Genomic DNA, 19,057 nt, shown 5'->3' with positions numbered 1-19,057 from the left:
AAGAGGTTCTCCCTCTATCCCTCTCTCTCTCTCTCGCTGCTGAAGCCGAGGCGTGACCCTCGAGATAGGCACCGGGCTATCATGAGGGCGTCTCCCTGAGCGACTGGCCAGGAGAACAGAGAGTCCTTTGTCAGGGCTGTGTGCGAAAAACTGCTGAGACAAGCAGGTCCTCGCCAACCCCTCACCCTCCCAGACTATTTACTTCTTTCTCTCTGAACACACACACACACACACACACACACACACACACATGCACTCACATGCTCATGCACACACTTGTCTGTATTTACCAGCAGTCGCCCCCGGGGGACGAGGCTTTCTCTCCAGCTGGTGCTGGGTTAAAGAGGGGGAACACAGAACCTGTGTTGTGGTCTGGGTGATTTAGCATGTGCACTGCACTCTGGGAAACACTCTTTAAATTTTAAAGATACTATATGTAATATTTATGTGTTCAAGTGCCCACGAACAACGGGACGATTTTGTCGAGCGCCGGCCTTTACCCATCTCCGCTATAACTTTTCATTTTGTGCATTTTGTCGCTAATGGATCGCGACTTCTTGTAAAAGGAGCACAAATTCTCGAGGGAGACCAAAATGTGACAACGGGACAACGATTCCCACGATCCCCGCGCTACTTCGCAAAGTCAACAAACTTCTTCATGTTTTGACAGCGATCCCTAACAGCAGAAATGATACACAACCTTCTGAGAGAGTCTGCTTGTTTTATTTACAACAAAGGCTTTTTTTTACCCTTGCATTATCTATCTATCTATCTATCTATCTATCTATCTATCTATCTATCTATCTATCTATCTATCTATCTATCTATCTATCTATCTATCTATCTATCTATCTATCTATCTATCTATCTATCTATCTATCTATCTATCTATCTATCTATCTATCTATCTATCTAACCTAGTTGGCAAATTAGCTGTCTAAGCTAGTTGGCGAATTATCTATCTATCTATCTATCTATCTATCTATCTATCTATCTATCTATCTATCTATCTATCTATCTATCTATCTATCTATCTATCTATCTATCTATCTATCTATCTATCTATCTATCTATCTATCTATCTATCTATCTATCTATCTATCTAAAGTTAGCTAAAAGAAGACATTGCTTGCTAAGAGAAGACATCACGATCTATCTAGCTTAGCTAGTTGGCAAATTAGCTGTCTAAGCTAGGCGAATTATCTATCTATCTATCTATCTATCTATCTATCTATCTATCTATCTATCTATCTATCTATCTATCTATCTATCTATCTATCTATCTATCTATCTATCTATCTATCTATCTATCTATCTATCTATCTATTAGGTCCATGTAAATGTGGCGGGAAGACAATAAAAATAATAACACGTGTTATTGACTCTGAAGTAAACGTGATAACTGTGTCACTGTTGCTCCTCGGTCGTCACGCTCCTTGCAAATAAAGGCACAGACAGTGTGTCTGCGAGTGGATTGTGCTGAACATCGTTAAACACACACTGACTCTCTCATTCACTTTAACCCACTGTTTACAAAAGTCTGTGTGCGGAGAGCGAAAAGGCAAAGAAATGCCCGCGGAGGTGACAGTCGTCGCTGTTTTTGCAACACATTAGAACATGGACTCCGGGGCCTGGTGTCTACTTCTGTGTGTTTTCGGCTCTTCAGAAACACACACACACACACACACACTCTCACTGACGCACAAACTCATATATGCGTTCTCTTGTTTATACCTTCCTTTCCTGCCTCTGTCTGTCTACACACAGCAGCAGCCGCAGCCCGGGGCAGATGGTTTCAGACCCTCGGTGACAGAAACATGAATCACAGTTTCTGTTAGGTTGCATCTTTTTTCCCCCAGAGGGAAGAGAGAGAGAAAGACAACATGTGAGCTGAGCTGAATCGTCGGTTCTTTTGAAATGCACCCAGTCATGTTATGTTAAAAAACTGTACTGTATAACTTTGAAATATTCTCTAAGTCTCCGTCTATTGTGTTAATCTGACTAGACGCCGACTTTAAAAAATACATGTAAACATGTTAGTCAGACTGCAATTGTACTAAATTGAATTCCTCAAAGTCAGACTATATAACTGGCCTGATTTCACCAAGACAAGGAGACTGCTTGTGTGCTCTGCCAGCATCAAGAATTTGATTTCTTAACATAATGGATGGTAAGACGACACAGAATTGGCGCTCAGCAGCCACATGCTCAATCAGAAACATGCCTAATGCTACAGGGGTGAGAGGGGGCATATTGCTTTATCCAATAAATCAATTAGACACTAATGTTTGCATACTGGGACAATTGACAACGGCTTAGTCGCACAACTATTTCTATAATTTGCAGCAGTCCTATTGAACGGTTTAGTCAAACTCCACATGTAGAGCGAATAATAAATAATGTGCAATGGATAATATGTAAGTGATTGTTTTTCAGTGTAGTAGTAGTTTGGATCTCAACATTCCCCTTGCTGCACACAGGAAGTGGTTTGTTTTATGTGAAGACAGATGGAGGCAACAGCAAGAAGCTCAATGAAGCTCAAAGTCAATTCTACAAAGTAAATTCTACTGTTCTAGAAAAACCTAGATAAACAATTCGTTGGGTCTGATAGTATTGCTTGACAGGATGAAGGACACAGCGAACAAAAGTTACACACTGCAGCTTTAACTTTTTTAGTGAGTTTAAATGAGTGGTGTCCAGACACAGAAGAGGATTTTATTTTGGAATTTAGAATTCCTACTTTCAAGGTGCATTATTTAATAAATCTAAAGCAACTGGCCATAAAATCCTCCTAAAATGTCACAGAGACTCAGGAATAATGTTCATATAACAAACTGAACTCACCAACAACAACAGTACAGCCGAGCAACCACGGGTTGCCAGTTACGTCAGAAAACGAAACCTAAAAGACCTCGGTATTCTCAATTTGAATGTAGTAACAGTTTTTGGCCACATTCTTACATATGGCACCTTTAATTCTTACTTCTTTTGAAATTATGTCCCCAATAATGAAGTATCCCAGCTTTAAAGTTTGACCCTGGTTTTCCAAATGACGCCTTCATGAAACTGTGTGTCCCACTCACACATCCAGCTCATCTGTCATCTCCGTATCGATCGAGCTGCCTCATCAACAAAGCGTGAAATCGGTTTGACTGCCCGCTGCAGGATTTGTCACACGGCTGTATTGATTTCTCCACCTCATTATAAGTATTGACCTCACCAGAGCACGACATCACAACTGTACCATTTTTTCTTTCCTCAAGAATCATCGTTTTTACCGTGTATATTTATGTGCAGTGTTGTAATGCAATGAAGTACAAATGCTTTGTTAATGCACTTAACTACAAAATTCACATATTTGTGCTTTACTTTACTTGTATTTCTCGCAACTCTTACATTTCCTCTAACTATCTTTGTTACTCGTTACAACCAAATACAATCAGAAGATGAGTTGGTATTATGGTCTTTATTAATATAGAGCTTTTCTGGTCTGGATGATTTTTCATATCCATTCACATACTGCAACATGGGGTTAAGTGTCTTGCTCAAGGACACATATAGACTTGCAGGGCCAGGAATCCCTATGCCTCACTTTTATAATACTTTTTCTAAAAATGGGTAAATTTTATATCAGAACATTACTTTTGATATCTAAATGTCATATACTTTAAAGGTCCCATATTATGCAAAATCAACTTTTTAATCATTTAAATCCTCATATTTGGGACTCTGGAGGTCCTATCAGTCGGCAAAGTGTGAAAAAAAGATTACTCACTCATGTTTTTGTGGTCCTCCTCAGTCTAAGTACAGGAGATAAAACACACAATGTTGATTTCCGCGCTCACTGGGACGTCACAATGCGCTAAATTCCTGGAATTGTCTGAAAACCGGAAGTCCGCGAATACCGGAAGTATTCTTGGCTCCACGGTGCAGCACAGAGTTCTACACAAACCTCCAGCCTCAGAGGATTTATCTGTCCAGTGGATACATGTTATATATGACGGCAATGTGCCTGCTAGAGCCTGCAAATGATCACTTTTCCAAATTCTAACTGCTGTTAGCTCCCAGTAGCCTCTGTGGCTGATGTCATTTCCTGTCCCTTAAGTTTCGTTTAATTTTTTTTTTAAGGTGGACCTAAAGAGATACTAGTGTTCAGTAGTATCAGGGCTGTTTTGGCAGAGTGATTGAACTGCTGTGGTGCTTCATCCTTATGGTATTTTGACCAAAGCATGTCACAGAAATAGGGTATAATATGGGACCTTTCAGGTACTTTATAGAAGACTGTTTATGTGACAGCTGTCTACCAGCTGTCTATCTATCTAACAGCTGTTTCATATTTAAAAGAATTAGTAGTTCAAAATTATAGTTGAAGAAAATGATGCACAGGCCATTTCAGTTGTCCATAAAGTTTTAATGAAAAAAACAGCAATGTACCCATTGAACAACAAAAGAAATTAAGAGAAATTGTAAGATTTTTCGAGAGCCAAGCTCTTATGTACAGCATATTGCACTAGAAAAAAGAACAAACATCCCCACTCGTCCTCCTCCTCCTCCAGTCCCTCCATCGCTCCATGTCCTGCGCTATTTGAAATGTGTGCAGCAGACACAGAGCAGTCCCAAAGATCACACAGCCAATGCTTTCACAAAAAAAAAACTGCTACATCTGGACTGGGTCTCACTTCATAGAACACATGAATGTGAAATCCTTGAGACCACTCTGAATGTAAAGAAATCAATGTGAAGACAAGGTACGAACTCCCCCTCGCACGGAGAGTTCCGAATAAGTCCCACTGTTCAGTTTCGTCTATTGAAAAGAGATATTGTGGTTTTCACTCCATTAAATTACATTCAAACCCTTAGAATAAAGATTTTTTTTTTTTTCAGGAATGTTGCACATGCATTTTTTTTTTTAAATCCATTTACATATATCAAGAAAGCCCTTGAACTGAGAGTGACAGCAGAATTGGCAATATCCAAACAATTTAAAAAAAAAAGAAATGCCACAAACACTGGAAAAAAATTCGTAGAAAAGCAACAAAAAAAAGTCATGTTGTAGTTTCTTTCTGTGTATTCTTACAAAAAAGTGTGAAAAACTTTGCTCAAATGTGTTGTTTTTTTTCATATAAAGATAGCAACAATAGTCGTCAAGTTCATGTTCTAATGTATAAAAACAGCAAATCACAGCACTTGACATTTAAGATGCACTCTTCGTTGGGTATTTAAATTAAAAAAAAGACTTTTTGATATTAAAGACACTGAAGGTTGAACACAGAACAAATCTGCGTCGCAACAAAAACCAGGGCTCAGATCAACACCAGAACTGACCTCACACAGTCAAAATAATACTGGGCACCGCGGTGTCTCGCTCTTCCTTCACAATGTAAACCCACAGCCCTGCTAGATCAGAGAAGATAATAAAGCACACACAAAAAAGCCCTAGATAGACTCGCTTGATCCAGCATTTTACAGATGTTCGAAAAGTTTCAAGAATCTAGAGGGAGGAAGTTCAGCACAGGAGTAGAAAGAGAGGTGCAAAATACAGTTTACAGGTTCAAAAAAACTTTTTTCTCTCGTTTTTTTTTACAGTGCACATTGATCTAATGATGTTGAGAAGGTCTTTGCCGTTTGTGTCGAGAGATGTCAAAGGTTGAGCCTGTGCCTCGTGAGCAGATGTAAGGGAACCAAATTTGTTAATTTGCATGGAGGCGCAGCCGAGACGGTGTACAGTCCGGTTGGTGCCGACTCTAGTGAAACAAGAAGCTGTGTGCAGCTGATGATGACAAGGCACATTGTTGTACATTTGATTGTCTGTTGTTCACGTGATTTGTAAAAAAGACTCACACCCGTTTTTTTGTTGTTGTGTGCGTGTGTGTGAGAACAACGCACACAAACACACACACACACACGAGGCACGTGGCTTTAGTCCAACACATCCCCACATGCACACACTGGCTTCTGCTGAATGCACACAATAGGAGAAGAAAAAGGTACTGTACATGTACTGAGATACCATCTATACAGTAGCACTGAGCAAATATACACCAAATAAATTAGAATAAATTATCTCAAGGGAAACCAAACAGGGAGTAGTTAAACGTGACCTTTTTCGCTGACTAAAGGACTTTTTTTTAGGACTGAGAGAGTGCACCACAATATCTGAACTGGCTCAGCGTTCAGTGTTTGCAGGAAACAAACTTTTGGTTCAGCTACTAACGTAGTTAAAGGACCAGTCTGTAGGATTTAGGAGGCGTCTAGAGCTGAGACCAAATAAGAAAAGTTCCTTTCTCAGCATCTTCTGTAAAGCCAGTAGAAAACATGGTGAGCTCCACTTCTTAGGTCCATATGTAGATAGAAAAAAGGCTCACTTTAAAGGTAAAAAAGTGATGAAAAATTACATTTTTTTTGCTGACAGACGGCGCTAAAACCTCAACACTGGTCCTTTAACGAAAAATATTTGAGTGGTACAAACTTCTACGATGGCGTTTTTTTTTGAGAGAATGAGTTGCAAAATGTAAAAAGAAAAGTAGTGCTGGGCATGTTAACCGCGTTTACGGTTGTTAGCAGCGTCAACGGTGGTTAACGGCATCAACGTTAGCGTATGGCGCATTTAGATGACGACTGACTGGAAAAAGACGCACGTTAACGGCGTCCGCATTAGTGCACGTTAGCTTGAGATGATGACTGACCGGAAAAAGACACGTGTTAAGGGTGGTTAACGGCATCAATGTTAGAGCATGGCGCGCTTAGATGACGACTGACCGGAAAAAGACGCGTGTTAACGGCGCCAACGCTAGCACACCTTATCGCATGAAGCTCATAGATGACGACTGACCGGAAAAAGACGCACTACGACGTTAACGTGCCCAGCACTAAAAAAAAGTTAACGGCAAATATTTCTTACTCAAAAGGCCGATGTTTTAGCATTTCATAAACAAGCGTTGGGTTTATTTATCGAAGTTATTAACTACTCCCTGGAGAAAACATAAAGCAGGAGAGAAAAAAAACCATCAGTGTCTTCAAAAGTTCATATCACGGAAACCTACAACAGACTGAAATAATCAACTGAGGAATTCATCATATTTAAAAGTCATCCAAAGACTTTTCTCCTTGATCACACCTTGAACTGAGAAAGAATGGCTGTGTTGTTGCAAAAAAAAAAAGATGAATAAATATGTCTGTGTTTGTAAAAACGTTTTTTCTGAACTGTACACGAGCTGTTTTCACTCTGAAACAAAGCACTTGAATAAGAGTTTAAACTTGAATCAGTGCCTGTGACTTTTACACCTGGAGTCAGAACGAAATAAAACATGCGTCTCGATTCAATAACAACGCAGCCACGTTGTTTCTGGCCGACACACCTTTGATTGCAAATACAGCCGATCCCTAAGATTTTTGTCTTCCTTCCACTGGCTCGAATATTGCTCACATCTGAAATGCTGATGAATGTCGTTTGTCACCAGACGAGGGCAAAGCTTGTGATTGTCCACTCAGCCAGAGAAAGAAATCCTGAAATGATTGTTTCCAGTTCCCTGATTTTTAACGCCGCACAAAGAAGATTTGCTTGACTTTGTGCTTATTTGGTTTCACTATTACTGCAACATTTTGGGAGAAAAGAGTTAAGCACGCGCTCCTACAGACGAGTCAGGCCAAGTGTTTGAAGTAATTTAAGTTTGCATACATGAATCATTCAAATCAGTCAGTGGGTCTAATAATAACACGAGTGGTTCAGGAGGTGGAGAGACTGATGGATGACGCTCATAAAAAAAAGACACAGGTTCGTGTGCCTACAGTGGAAGATGATCAAATATGCATCTACACTGACCAAACAGTGCAACACCAGTGTGTGGAAAGCTGCCACAGTCTCATGACAACCATTTCAAATGAGCCAGTGTGGAACAATAAAGAAGAACAGGGCTTATTGTTTCTTTTCTGAGAATAAATTAGCAATGTGCCTCGAGTTTTCAAGGTATTGAATCAGTAACGTAAGCACAGAAACGTCCACATCCACAGTGTATCGCCAAAAGGAAAACTGTCCTAATCTTTAAATTGATCTCTTTCACATATATTCCTGTCCTTGTTTTGCGAAAAGCGTGTGTGTACTGTGGCAGAGGAGAGAATAAGGCATTCCCTGGACTGATGACGGTTCTTCAAGACTTGAATTACCAAATAAAAAGAGCAGTTTTTTTTACTGTACAAAATAGGTCATCTTACAAATATTTCGAAAATATCTCTTCAAACACACATGGCTTCTTCTTATAGAGGTGGTGGTGGGGGTGGGGGGAAAAACAACAACAAAACAGCAAAAAACTAAACAAAAAAAGGGAGGGGGGGGTCGTTTTCGGTCTCCGTCCAGCGGTGACCGTTTGTTGTTTTCTTCATCTCATCTTCTTATTCGGTTAGAAAACAAAAAATCCAAACCCGTGTTCCATCTTACAGTGCCATCTCTAAAAGTCTGGTCCCTTGTTCCTGCTGAGGAGAAGACAAGGGCCGAGGGCGAGGGAGCTAGAGCACAGGAAAGTCCCTTCATCTCTGCTCTCCTCGCAGGCGAGGCACCAGAGCCTCTCGTGGAAACAGAAAGCCCAACAGTGCCATCGTAAGACGCATCCACACGGGCTGATGTTGCCTCTGGTGCCTCATGAGCTGCAGAGAAGAAAAAAAGAAACATAAGCAGGGTGTTTCACACTTTTTAAAACTTTCACTTAGAAATGTACTTATTTTTTAAGGAAAAGCACTTTTTGATCAATGAATATAACAATAAATTAATCAGAAATACACTCTATACATTGTTAATGTGGTAAATGATTATTCTAGCTGCAAACATCTGGTTTTAAATGGAATATGTACATAGGTGTATAGAGGCCCATTTCCAGTGTTCTAATGGTACATTGTGTTTGCTAATCGCGTTAGAAGGCTATTGGATGATTAGAAAACCCTTCATGTAAACGTGGCATGCGCTAACATCTGTTGATGTTGACGCCGTTATCACTTAGCGTTAACATGCCCAGCACTAATATTATTTCTCTTGTCAATGTCTTGACTAAATTTTCTATTCAACTCTTTTGATGAATAAAAGTGTGATTTTTTTTAATGGAAAACCCCCCAAAAAAGTTGTATAGGTGACCCCAAACTTTGTGCAATCATGAGACTTTCATTCTCGTGAAACTCTCTTCTTCACACGGCCTGATGGCGTCACAGCGGGTTCCCGTCAGACCCTTGTGAACTGTGGTAAACCCTTGTGAGTTTAAACCGTACGACCGAGAGAGGACTGAATGTTTCCACAACATTAACCTTGTGTCTAGCAAACATGTCCGTCACACGCACATCCTGGACTCACGCTTGGTGCACAGTGTACGGTGGTTGTCGCTTCCCATACAGAGTAATACTCGTTAATTGATGTGTTTTCGGCACTCGAAGGGGGTGACGAAAGACAACAAAAAAGACTCTACTTGACGTCTCAAAGCGGAGTGCTTTCAGAGAACAGGCCGCCTATTTCATCACGGCTCCCCTGCAACAGCAAAGTTTGCCGAATACCGACCAAAACAAAGCGAGGGGGGGGGGGGGGGGACTAAAAGTGCTCCCACCTACAGAGCGGCCCTGTCCCAGCTCTGTCATTCTTTATCTGTGTGAGTAACCTTCATGGTCCACTGACACTCTGCCCCCTCTTCCGCCCCTCCTCATCATCATCTCTGATCCCACTGGCTTTTCTGAACAGTTGGAGTTATTGCAGCCTGTTGCGTAAGCAACTCCTGTTACACTCTGTCTTTCCCTTTTCCCCCGCTCGTTCCATCAAGGTCTCTTCTCGCAGCATCGCAATCACAGTCTGCCGTGGGCTGTTTCATGCACAACATGAATCCTGAGCAGAATTGAACCAGCACGACTACACACAACCCTAATTGTCCTTAATTGCCTTGATTCTACACTGCTGAGCTTATTTAAACTGCAGCCTGCTTTGTTCCACATCTTCCTGCTCCAGTTTGGGTCATTGGTGTATGTTTGTTTTCCGTATGTATAGCACACAAAAAGACAAATATAATAACTTTATTATATTGGATATTTACGAAGAATAATATGTGATTATTTCCCCTTTTGGAAGATTCCTGCAACAGCAGTTATCTCAAACTGCAGGATGAAACCAAGAGGAGTGCAGACGGCAGACAAAAACAAAACGTCCTCTTTTTTTCTCTCTCTTATCTCCACCGCAGAGTTACACACACACACACACACACTCAGCCAGTCAACAGGACAACTGAGGTATTGTGGGTAGCCATCATGTTACTGGCTGTGTCTATAAGTGTGTGAGTCAGACGCTATTTTTAGACGAGCTTATAAACAGCCGGGCCCAGTCTACCCAGACACTGACGCGCTCGCTTGCTCACTTCATGTTTGGTGACAGTCAGTTAGTCGCACATCCATCTCACCTGTCCTTCCTTCAACCTTTGCAAAGTCTTTCGATTTTATTTCTCTCGCACACTCTTTTATTCCTTCCTTCCTTTCTCCTCCTCCTTCTTTCTTTCTATCTCTGAGTCTCGCGTTCTCTTGTTATCTACATAGCAACAACAAAAACTTATCAACCACCACGCCTCATCGCCAGCACCGACCCTGTGGCAAAACAGTCACAGTGGCAAATAAGAAACCTGACACCCCTCCCAGAAAGTGTATACTTATGAACAATGGTCATGTGACCAGTGTAGAGTCTTTGTCACGACTCTTTAAAAACACTGACACGAACAAGAGACAGTTGAGACAAATGAATAAAGCATACCGGGTCAAAGATTCTTGTTTCGCCTTCTCTTTCTTTGAAAACTATGTAGTAGTTTAACAGATGAACACCCTTAATTTTATTTAGTAGTACTTTTCTTTTCTAAAATAGGTTTTTCATGACATGAAGGCATCAGTGCCACTGTTTATCAGTAGAAGCACTAGCTTTATTTATCAGCCCTCTGTTTACACAAAGCTGACCTTGACTTTAATATCCAACTAAAGATTAATACTTTAGTTTCTTAGTTTCAGTCTTTTCCGTTGGTGAACTGTGCCTTATTAGTGAAATAGGATTGTTTTCATTTTCCTTCAGTGTGGCCAACAAAGTGGTTGAATCACGGTGTATTTTTATCCACTGTGGTTTGTCTTGTACGCATTCCAGCTGGCAAAATGTTCTACCCCTAATTTCTTTCCAAGACTGAGCCACAAATTGGCAAAAGGTGTCTTTGATATGTGTCTCTAATCAAAGAAAAGCTGACACGGTTAAAAAAAAAAAAAAAAAGTTCACACGTTTCCCTCTCGCAAACTTTCTGCTTTTGAGTAAAATGGGTGACACTCTTAGAAATAAGGGTTCCAAAAGGGTTCTTCTACAAGGGCTGAGGTTCTACCAGGAACCATTTGCTTCTGAAAAACCCTTTCTTCGGGAAAGGGTTTTACAAGGGTTCTTGGTAACACTAATGGTTCCAGTTAGAACCATTTTGATCCAGAGAACCCTTTAAAACCCCTTTCCTGAATAAAGGGTTTTTCAAGGGTTCTTGGTGGAACCCTCCAAAGGAAGAACTTTATATGGTTCTACTTAGCACTTTTATTTCTAAGAGTGTCGGTAAGCGCTGTGTCTCAATGTGAGTCTGCTTGTGTTTGTGTTGTTAACACATTGATAAGTTGACATAAGATAGAAGCTGAAGAGTCCTGAACTACAGGATAACCTGGTAGACGTAAGAAATGCTGATTCTGATTCCTCAACCGTGACTTCATCCACTTGTTTTTCCCTCTTGTGTTTGTTTTTCCAAGTGCAACCAGATTGGCGATGATGCTCCGACTCCTAAGTTTGTTTTGCTCTTAAGTTGTCACGCAATTTTCTGTAATGTCGCCTGGAATCGTCACACTGTACACTCTTAGAAAGAAAAGCGCTAAGTGGAACCATATAAGGTTCTTCGGCCTCATAGGTGAACCCTTTTTGGCTACAGGTGGAACCCTTAGTGTTACCAAGAACCCTTTTAAAACCCTTTATTCAGGAAAGGGGTTTTAAAGGGTTCTCTGGATCAAAATGGTTCTTACTGGAACCATTAGTGTCACCAAGAACCCTTGAAAAACAAACGGTTCAAGGTAGAACCTCAGCCCTTGTAAAAGAACACTTTTGGAACCCTTATTTCTAAGAGTGTATAACACAAGTGATGTGTGCATTCTTACGATTGCTGTCTTACCAGTTCAACATGATCCTGTTGGAACTTGTCTCCGATCTCCCGAAGTTTACGACCAATCTGCACCTCGATGTTCACCCCCGCCTGCTCCTCCACCCTCCTCGCTGCCATCCTTCCGTCCTCCGCCCCTCGGGCCTCTTCCTCCTCTTCCTCCTCGCTCTGCCTCTCCTCTCCCCGGTCCTCCATCGGCTCAAAGTGAGCGGGGAAGTGTGAGCGTAATCCAGCGCTACCTAAAAGGAAAACATGGGAGCTCATTAAATAAAAAAACCTCTCTTAAAAACACCAGGAACTCGTTCGTGCTGTTGAATGCAAGACGTAGCATTAGTGGTATGAAATATATAACGAGGTACCAGTTATGCAAAACATGTGAAATCATTAATATTAATACACATATTATTACTGACAATGTCCTCCGCGGTGTCGAGCCAACTTTTAGTCAAATAACCTGTATTCAATTTGAGCTGCTGCTGCCATAAAAGCTGACACCTGAACAGGTTTTATGAGCTCCTCTTGTGGACGGACAAATTACAAGGCAGGCACTCAAGGAACAAGCGAAGCGTGTGTTCACAAACAAGTAGCACACATACAGAGACAGAGAGAGAGAGTGTGCTGGTAGGCTAAAACACCTTATTAAATCAACAGTGGCCTTGTTGAACCGGGACAGCGTGTGTCACCGAGTTTAGTCGTTAACTCTGAGGGGAAAACAATTGTTTAAAGTGTCATCGTCACGTGTGTGCGTGCCACAGAGGAACGTAGTATGTCGTAGCGAAGCCGGCGGCCTGCGCTGCGTTTTTGGGGAGGAGAGATGGCACGGCGCCAAGTGCATGACATCCATTATGGGCTAGATTACAATGGAAGAGCCAGGGGTAATACCAGCCGCTGGTGGTGTTTATGCACCGCTGACTTTATAAAAAAAAAGAAAAAAAAAGAAGCCAGAAAAACATGCACTTCTTAGTACAATAACAGCATACTTCGGCGTTTGTTTAATTCAATTAGGGTGCTGTCACGTTGATTTAATGAGAGACGGGAGAACAATATTGGATTAAAGCCGCAAGACGTTAATGTGATTATGTTTGTGTTTCAGCGTCGTCTTACTGAGCCTTTTCAAGAAACTGAATGTGAGAAACATTTTTCTTTAAATGTACATTATCATTTCCTGTTATTGATTTAAAGATTCAAACTTTACAAACTTTCCTGTCTTCTAATGCTTCTGTTCCTAAACTGACCCACAAATGTGCTAAAATCCAACTTATTTACAGACTTTTATGTCACTTACTCTTCTTCTATTTTTACTTTGCTTCCTTTCACGCTCGCAGCTTCTCAAGCGCCTTTATTTTACAGATGAGAAAAGTCAACAACTTGGTTAAAAGTTATTTTTATCATTATTATGATGATGATCACACCGTGGAAAACAAACTTGCTTCCTCGAACTAGCGAGTTTCTCAAGTTCTGAGCAATTATATTACGCTCCGAGGGAATGTCCCCGCTTATGAGGAAGCTTCATTTTTAGGCTCGTCTGTTTCGCTGCTGTAATTCGCCGTGTAATTTACATCTCATGTTTTCGCTCTAGTATCTTAAATATCCATTAAATGTTGGGAGCCAGTTCCAAGTGAGTGAAACCATGAGGTTACACTACATATACACTACCGTTCAAAAGTTTGGGCTCACAGAAATGTCCTTATTTTTGAAGGAAAAACACTTTTTTTCCAATGAATATAACATTAAATGAATCAGAAATACACTCGATACATTGTTAATGTGGTAAACAACTATTCTAGCTGCAAACGCCTGGTTTTTAATGGAATATGTACATAGATGTATAGAGGCACATTTCCAGCAACCATCTCTCCAGTGTTCTAATGGTACATTGTGTCAGTCGTCATGGAAATGTTAAAGTTGACGCCGTTAGCTGTTGTTAACGTGCAAAGGGCAAATTTTATTTTGAATAAAAATCATTAATTCTAATCTCGTCAATGTCTATTTTCTATTCATTTTGCAACTCTTTTGATGAATAAAAGTGTGAGTTTTATTGGGAAAAAAAAAAAAAATTGTATAGGTGACCCCAAACTTTTGAACGGTAGTGTATATCACCCAGTGTTTCACGCTCAGTTTCTTCCCTCCTTACCGTGGAAGGGTATGCGAGGTGGCAAGTGCAAGCTGCAGGGCAGCGCGTTGATGCTGATGCTGTTGTTGTTGTGACTCTGCGTCGCGGGCACAGCGGCGGTGACGGCAGCGAAGGCCTGTCCGGCTGCGATCGGTGACGCTCGGTCTTCATATTTGGCGTCCCTGAAGGACGTTCCCCAGAGCTGCGAGATGGGCTGTGACATGTCTTCCTCCTCATCATCCATCCGACGCCTCAGCGGTAAACTCCCTGAACAGACAGAGTAGAGGAGGAGGAGGGGACAGGAGATGTTAAATAAAGATTAGGATGACGGGAGGAGGGGGGGGTTGATTTGTTTCAAGTTCAAACAAAATATCATCTGGTTATCAGAGTAAACTTTGCCCTCTGGCAGAAGGAGAATGATCTCACCCACTCTGCATTGAGTGAAAACGAACCATTAGTCATTATAATGCTCACTAAGAGGCTTATGCTGTGTGAGGTAATACTGACAACAAACAAGAAGAGATGCATGGTCTCAGACGCACACAGATGGTTGCGGCGATGAATATCCATATGTATAAAAAACAAACACGTAAGTGGCCAGATTTAGCCACAGTCATCATCATCATTATCATCATCCTTTTTAATTCAGTCATGAGCAGCAGCAGCGGGAGCCAAATGTATGGAAACACCCCGAGTGGTGGGACCCAGTGGGCGGCAGGAGAAATCGCTACGCCAGGTTTTGCCAACCCTCGAGCGCAGATATCGCTTTTGCCAAGTCGCTGCTGATCATGTGCCAAATTGCAACTGAATGCCAAAAGATCAACCAGAGAGGCTTTTTCACTCAAGATTTATCTTAATCTGGAACAGTGTGCCGCAGGGGCAAAGCACAGTCACGGGATTAGGTCGCTGCAACACAATTCTACTGCTCAACTACAAATATGATTCACTACAAATCAGATGTGATGATTCACGAGTATGTATTGCATATGAATACCTTTGCGCATGCATCACCAAAAACAACGTATTATGTGTGAGACACGGATCCTCTAATGATTCCTCTGTAGGGAAAGTGCAAACACAGATGTAGCTGTAGCTCTAAAGGTCACTCTCCTCCATTGTTGTTTGAGTTTTCTTGCGATGCCGCCGTGCAAGTCGATGACATCACTCACCCAATACAAATAGTAGGGTGGATTCTGCTATGAATGGTCTTATTCTTGTCAATATAAGATGATTTAGAAACACATAATGGAAAGTTGTACTGACAATTGGGTTTCTGAGACCCAGATCTGAGTCACGTCAACTGACAAAAACCCCCACCAAAACAACCCAGATATGAATCATTTCAGCCTGGTTGTAACGTGAACATATCCTAAGACCTGTGCTCAGCACTTGTCTATCATCTCTGTCAACACACACACACTCAGCTGCAGCAGCAGTGGTGGCATCAGACACGACGTGAGTGAAACCTCAGTGAAACCAAAGTTCTGGCGAGACTGTCATGTGCGGCGTGCAGCAGCCGTTTCATGAGGGAGATAATGAGTTTCACTCCATCCTCTACTGTCCCTGCTGAAAGCAAACACTCACTCACTCTCTCTCTCGCTCTTCCTTGTTGGCAACGTGCCTCAAACTGAACTACTGTTACATCTTTTTTCTTTTTTTTCTCTCTGTCTAGAGCGCCTGAGCTTTTCCTTTTATTGTGCAAGTGGAGGCAAATGGGCTGAGCTGATTGGCAAATGCAAACGCCGAAACTGGATACACTGGTATTGTGTTTACTGAGAGAGACAGCCAGTCAAAAGTCGTATATCTCTGTCTCTGTCTCTCTCTCTGTGTGTGTGTGTGTGTGTGTGTGTGTGTGTGAGTGAAACTGTCTCTTTGCATGATGTCACATACTATAAAGTCAAGATGGAATACATCTTGAACATCTGTGAGGGAAAACAATGATTAACCAGGACGTTGTTGTTTATCTAACGTTTCCGTAAATCAGTCTGTTTATTACCTTCCAACTCTGAATGAAATTTGCACTCGATTGTACACAAACTATTTATTTATTACCCAAACACCATGCGGCCTAATTGGTTACAGGGCTAGTATTTCAGAACGACACCAATAAACTCTAAGGGACTGGGTCAAGACCAACAAAATATGAGTCAGAATCAATAAATAAGTCGTTTTTCAGCCTTTCTGATGATTTATCCGCGTGTGTTTTGAATAACATTCAGGAAATGAAACTGTGATTTATTAGTCAAACATGTAGCTGTTGGAAACGCCGGCTTACATATTCAAAACAACGTAATCTGTTGCAGAAGTGGCGACGAAATAATGAGTCAGAAACATATTCACAAATTGTGAAACTGGCAGTGGATTCTTTGGAAATTTCCAAAAAAATGGGTCCCATCGCAAAAGTTGGGAAAACACGGCATTGTACCACTACACTCACTCACACACACTGTAATTATACAATAGTGCCATTCAGCGTGGTTTCAATGTGTGTTAACCTCTCCTCAGGCAAATTAAGTAGCTGTTTATTTAATACCCATAATGCACGCAGGGCTGCAGAGGCATCTCTCTGCAAAATGTGCAGCAAGTTTCACTGGGATCAAGTGTCAGTGGCAATGTGAGTTCACTGGTAATCAACAGAGGAGTGAAAATATGAACATAAACACACACACAGAGAAAGAGAGAGAATGAGTGGGGAGGGGAGGGATGGAAGCCTGGCAGAGAGTGTGATATTGGTGCATGTAGTAGAGAGTGGCTCCCTCTGCTGCACCATCTGTGCACCAGGCTCTGCTCCATCCACCGCCCGGACCGAGAGTGCACACAAGGTGAGTCCTGCAGCTACATTCATCATGATAACCAGAGAGTGCACATTCAGCTTTATTTATCACTTTAGAGCTCATCCACCTTTTTTGGGTGCATGTGCGCAAAATAGTGTTTTTGAATGCAAAACTGCTATTACTATATAAAAAAAGAAACATAAATACACAAAACCATTTGGTATACTTAAAAAAAAAAAAAAAAATCAAGTTACTTCATATCACCACCGGCGATGGTGGTGCATGTTTATCGGCAGTAGCAGCGCGATGCCCCGGGGCAGCTCCGCGCGTCAACACGCCGAGTCCGGACCGTGTCCTCACCGCAGACACATGATCCACAAAAGCCGAATTAACGAGCCCCAAACAAGAAGCTGACACTTCATCGTCACCAAACCGACGATATAATAACACACACACACACACACACACACACACACACACACACACACACACACAGACAGGCAATTAAAACCAGTGGTTGCCTTCACGTGTGGTTCTTTTGTTTACATCTGACAGTGACAATAAACGCACCACAAACGTCACACACGCTTAGTAAAGTGTTATTACGCGTGACATTCGCTGCCTTTTACACTTCGTCTCACTCACTCTTCCTCAAAACAAACGTGTTTCATACCCATTCACATAAACGCGTCCACTCACGTTAAAGTTAACGTTAGCAAATGATGAACAAATTGTGTGTAATTTGACTATAATTATTACTGTAAATGGTTAAACAAAAACACAATAATAACATAGCGGCTGTGCTTGAAAGACCGGGGAAACATCGGCCGGGACGCTTCGAGTCAATGAACAACTCAACCTGTCACTATACTTGTGCAAATTATCCAAAAAAAGAGACATAAAAGACAAATAATATGTAAAGGAACGGTACGTGAACGCATCACTTTCAGCTTCACGAGGACACGACAGGACAGGACATGCCCGGACTACTCACTCATTTGTTGACAAAGTCCCACAAACAGCCACGCTGAGGTGAGACACACCACTATTCCTCCGCACAAAAAGAAAACCAAGAAAAAGAATAAAAGAATACAAAAAAAAAATACAACATAAAAGCGTCCGTAACACTCACCGCCAGCGAACGCGCTTTCCGTTGTGACCGGTGGTATCTTGACAAGATTGCGGCGCCTTATATTCTACGGAGTGTTGAGCAGCGACGGCGGAAATGAGTCCGTGCATCACAGACGCTCGTGTGTGTTTGCTGAGTGACTGCGTGCAGCGGACTTGTTTTTCCTCCTCTGTGTCAAAGCGGTCCGCCCTCACCACCACCGGGAACCGCCCATCCTTCACACCGTGTACTCGGCGGCACACAGTTGTCATGCAAATGCAGCTCAAGCAGAACCGACATTAAACACACTCATTACTTAAGATAATAATCGTTTGCAAATAATATTCAAGGTAGAACTGCGTTTCTCACGAGGTAAATGTTCATTGAGGGTTCATTTAAGAAGGTCTATTGGTTGGAATTCTATATTCTAACCAAAGGTTTCTTAGTATTAAGTGTATTATTGTTATTGTATTGATACCGATACCGATATCATAAACTTGAGTATCTGCTGATACCGATATCAAAAAAGAAGAAGAAGAATAAACAGCCCAAACATGACTCAGCTAAAATCCCTTTTGCTGATGTTTATTTACATTCTTTTACAGCATGCAATATATATGGGACTTTTGGATTATATCGGATATTTACATTTTAATCTGTACGATATCCGATCCAGGGATTTCGACCAATACCGTATCCTTTTTGGTCTGATATTGGTCTAAATGTTAGTTATTAGTAGCTAACTAATAACAAACAGCTTACTAATGTTAGTTCAAGCGAAGAAAGAGGGGTTCTCTGTCAGCTGCAATCTACAGTTTCACCTTTAGATGTCACTAATTTTTACACACTGGGTCTTTCAGTTAAAGTGAATTATTTTAACTACTTAGTGCTT

At 41.4% G+C, this 19,057-nt stretch overlaps 1 protein-coding gene across 1 annotated transcript; it reads right to left on the bottom strand.

The window, feature by feature from the left end:
* Positions 1–8,329: 8,329 nt before the first annotated feature.
* On the bottom strand, positions 8,330–18,295 carry bmf2 (BCL2 modifying factor 2). The gene is made up of 4 exons (XM_083899175.1): positions 18,190–18,295; positions 14,305–14,550; positions 12,183–12,409; positions 8,330–8,640 (listed from the first exon to the last, which is right to left on the bottom strand). Exons 2-4 carry the CDS (start codon positions 14,525–14,527, stop codon positions 8,524–8,526), a joined length of 567 nt encoding a protein of 188 aa, XP_083755301.1. The 5' UTR covers positions 14,528–14,550; positions 18,190–18,295; the 3' UTR covers positions 8,330–8,523.
* Between the last annotated feature and the right edge of the window lie 762 nt (positions 18,296–19,057).

This window comes from Microchirus variegatus (assembly GCF_963457635.1).
Source record: "Microchirus variegatus genome assembly, chromosome: 12".
NCBI lineage: Eukaryota > Metazoa > Chordata > Actinopteri > Pleuronectiformes > Soleidae > Microchirus > Microchirus variegatus.
Note: the sequence above shows the minus strand (reverse complement) of the source record. Positions and strands in the feature narration are given on the sequence as shown.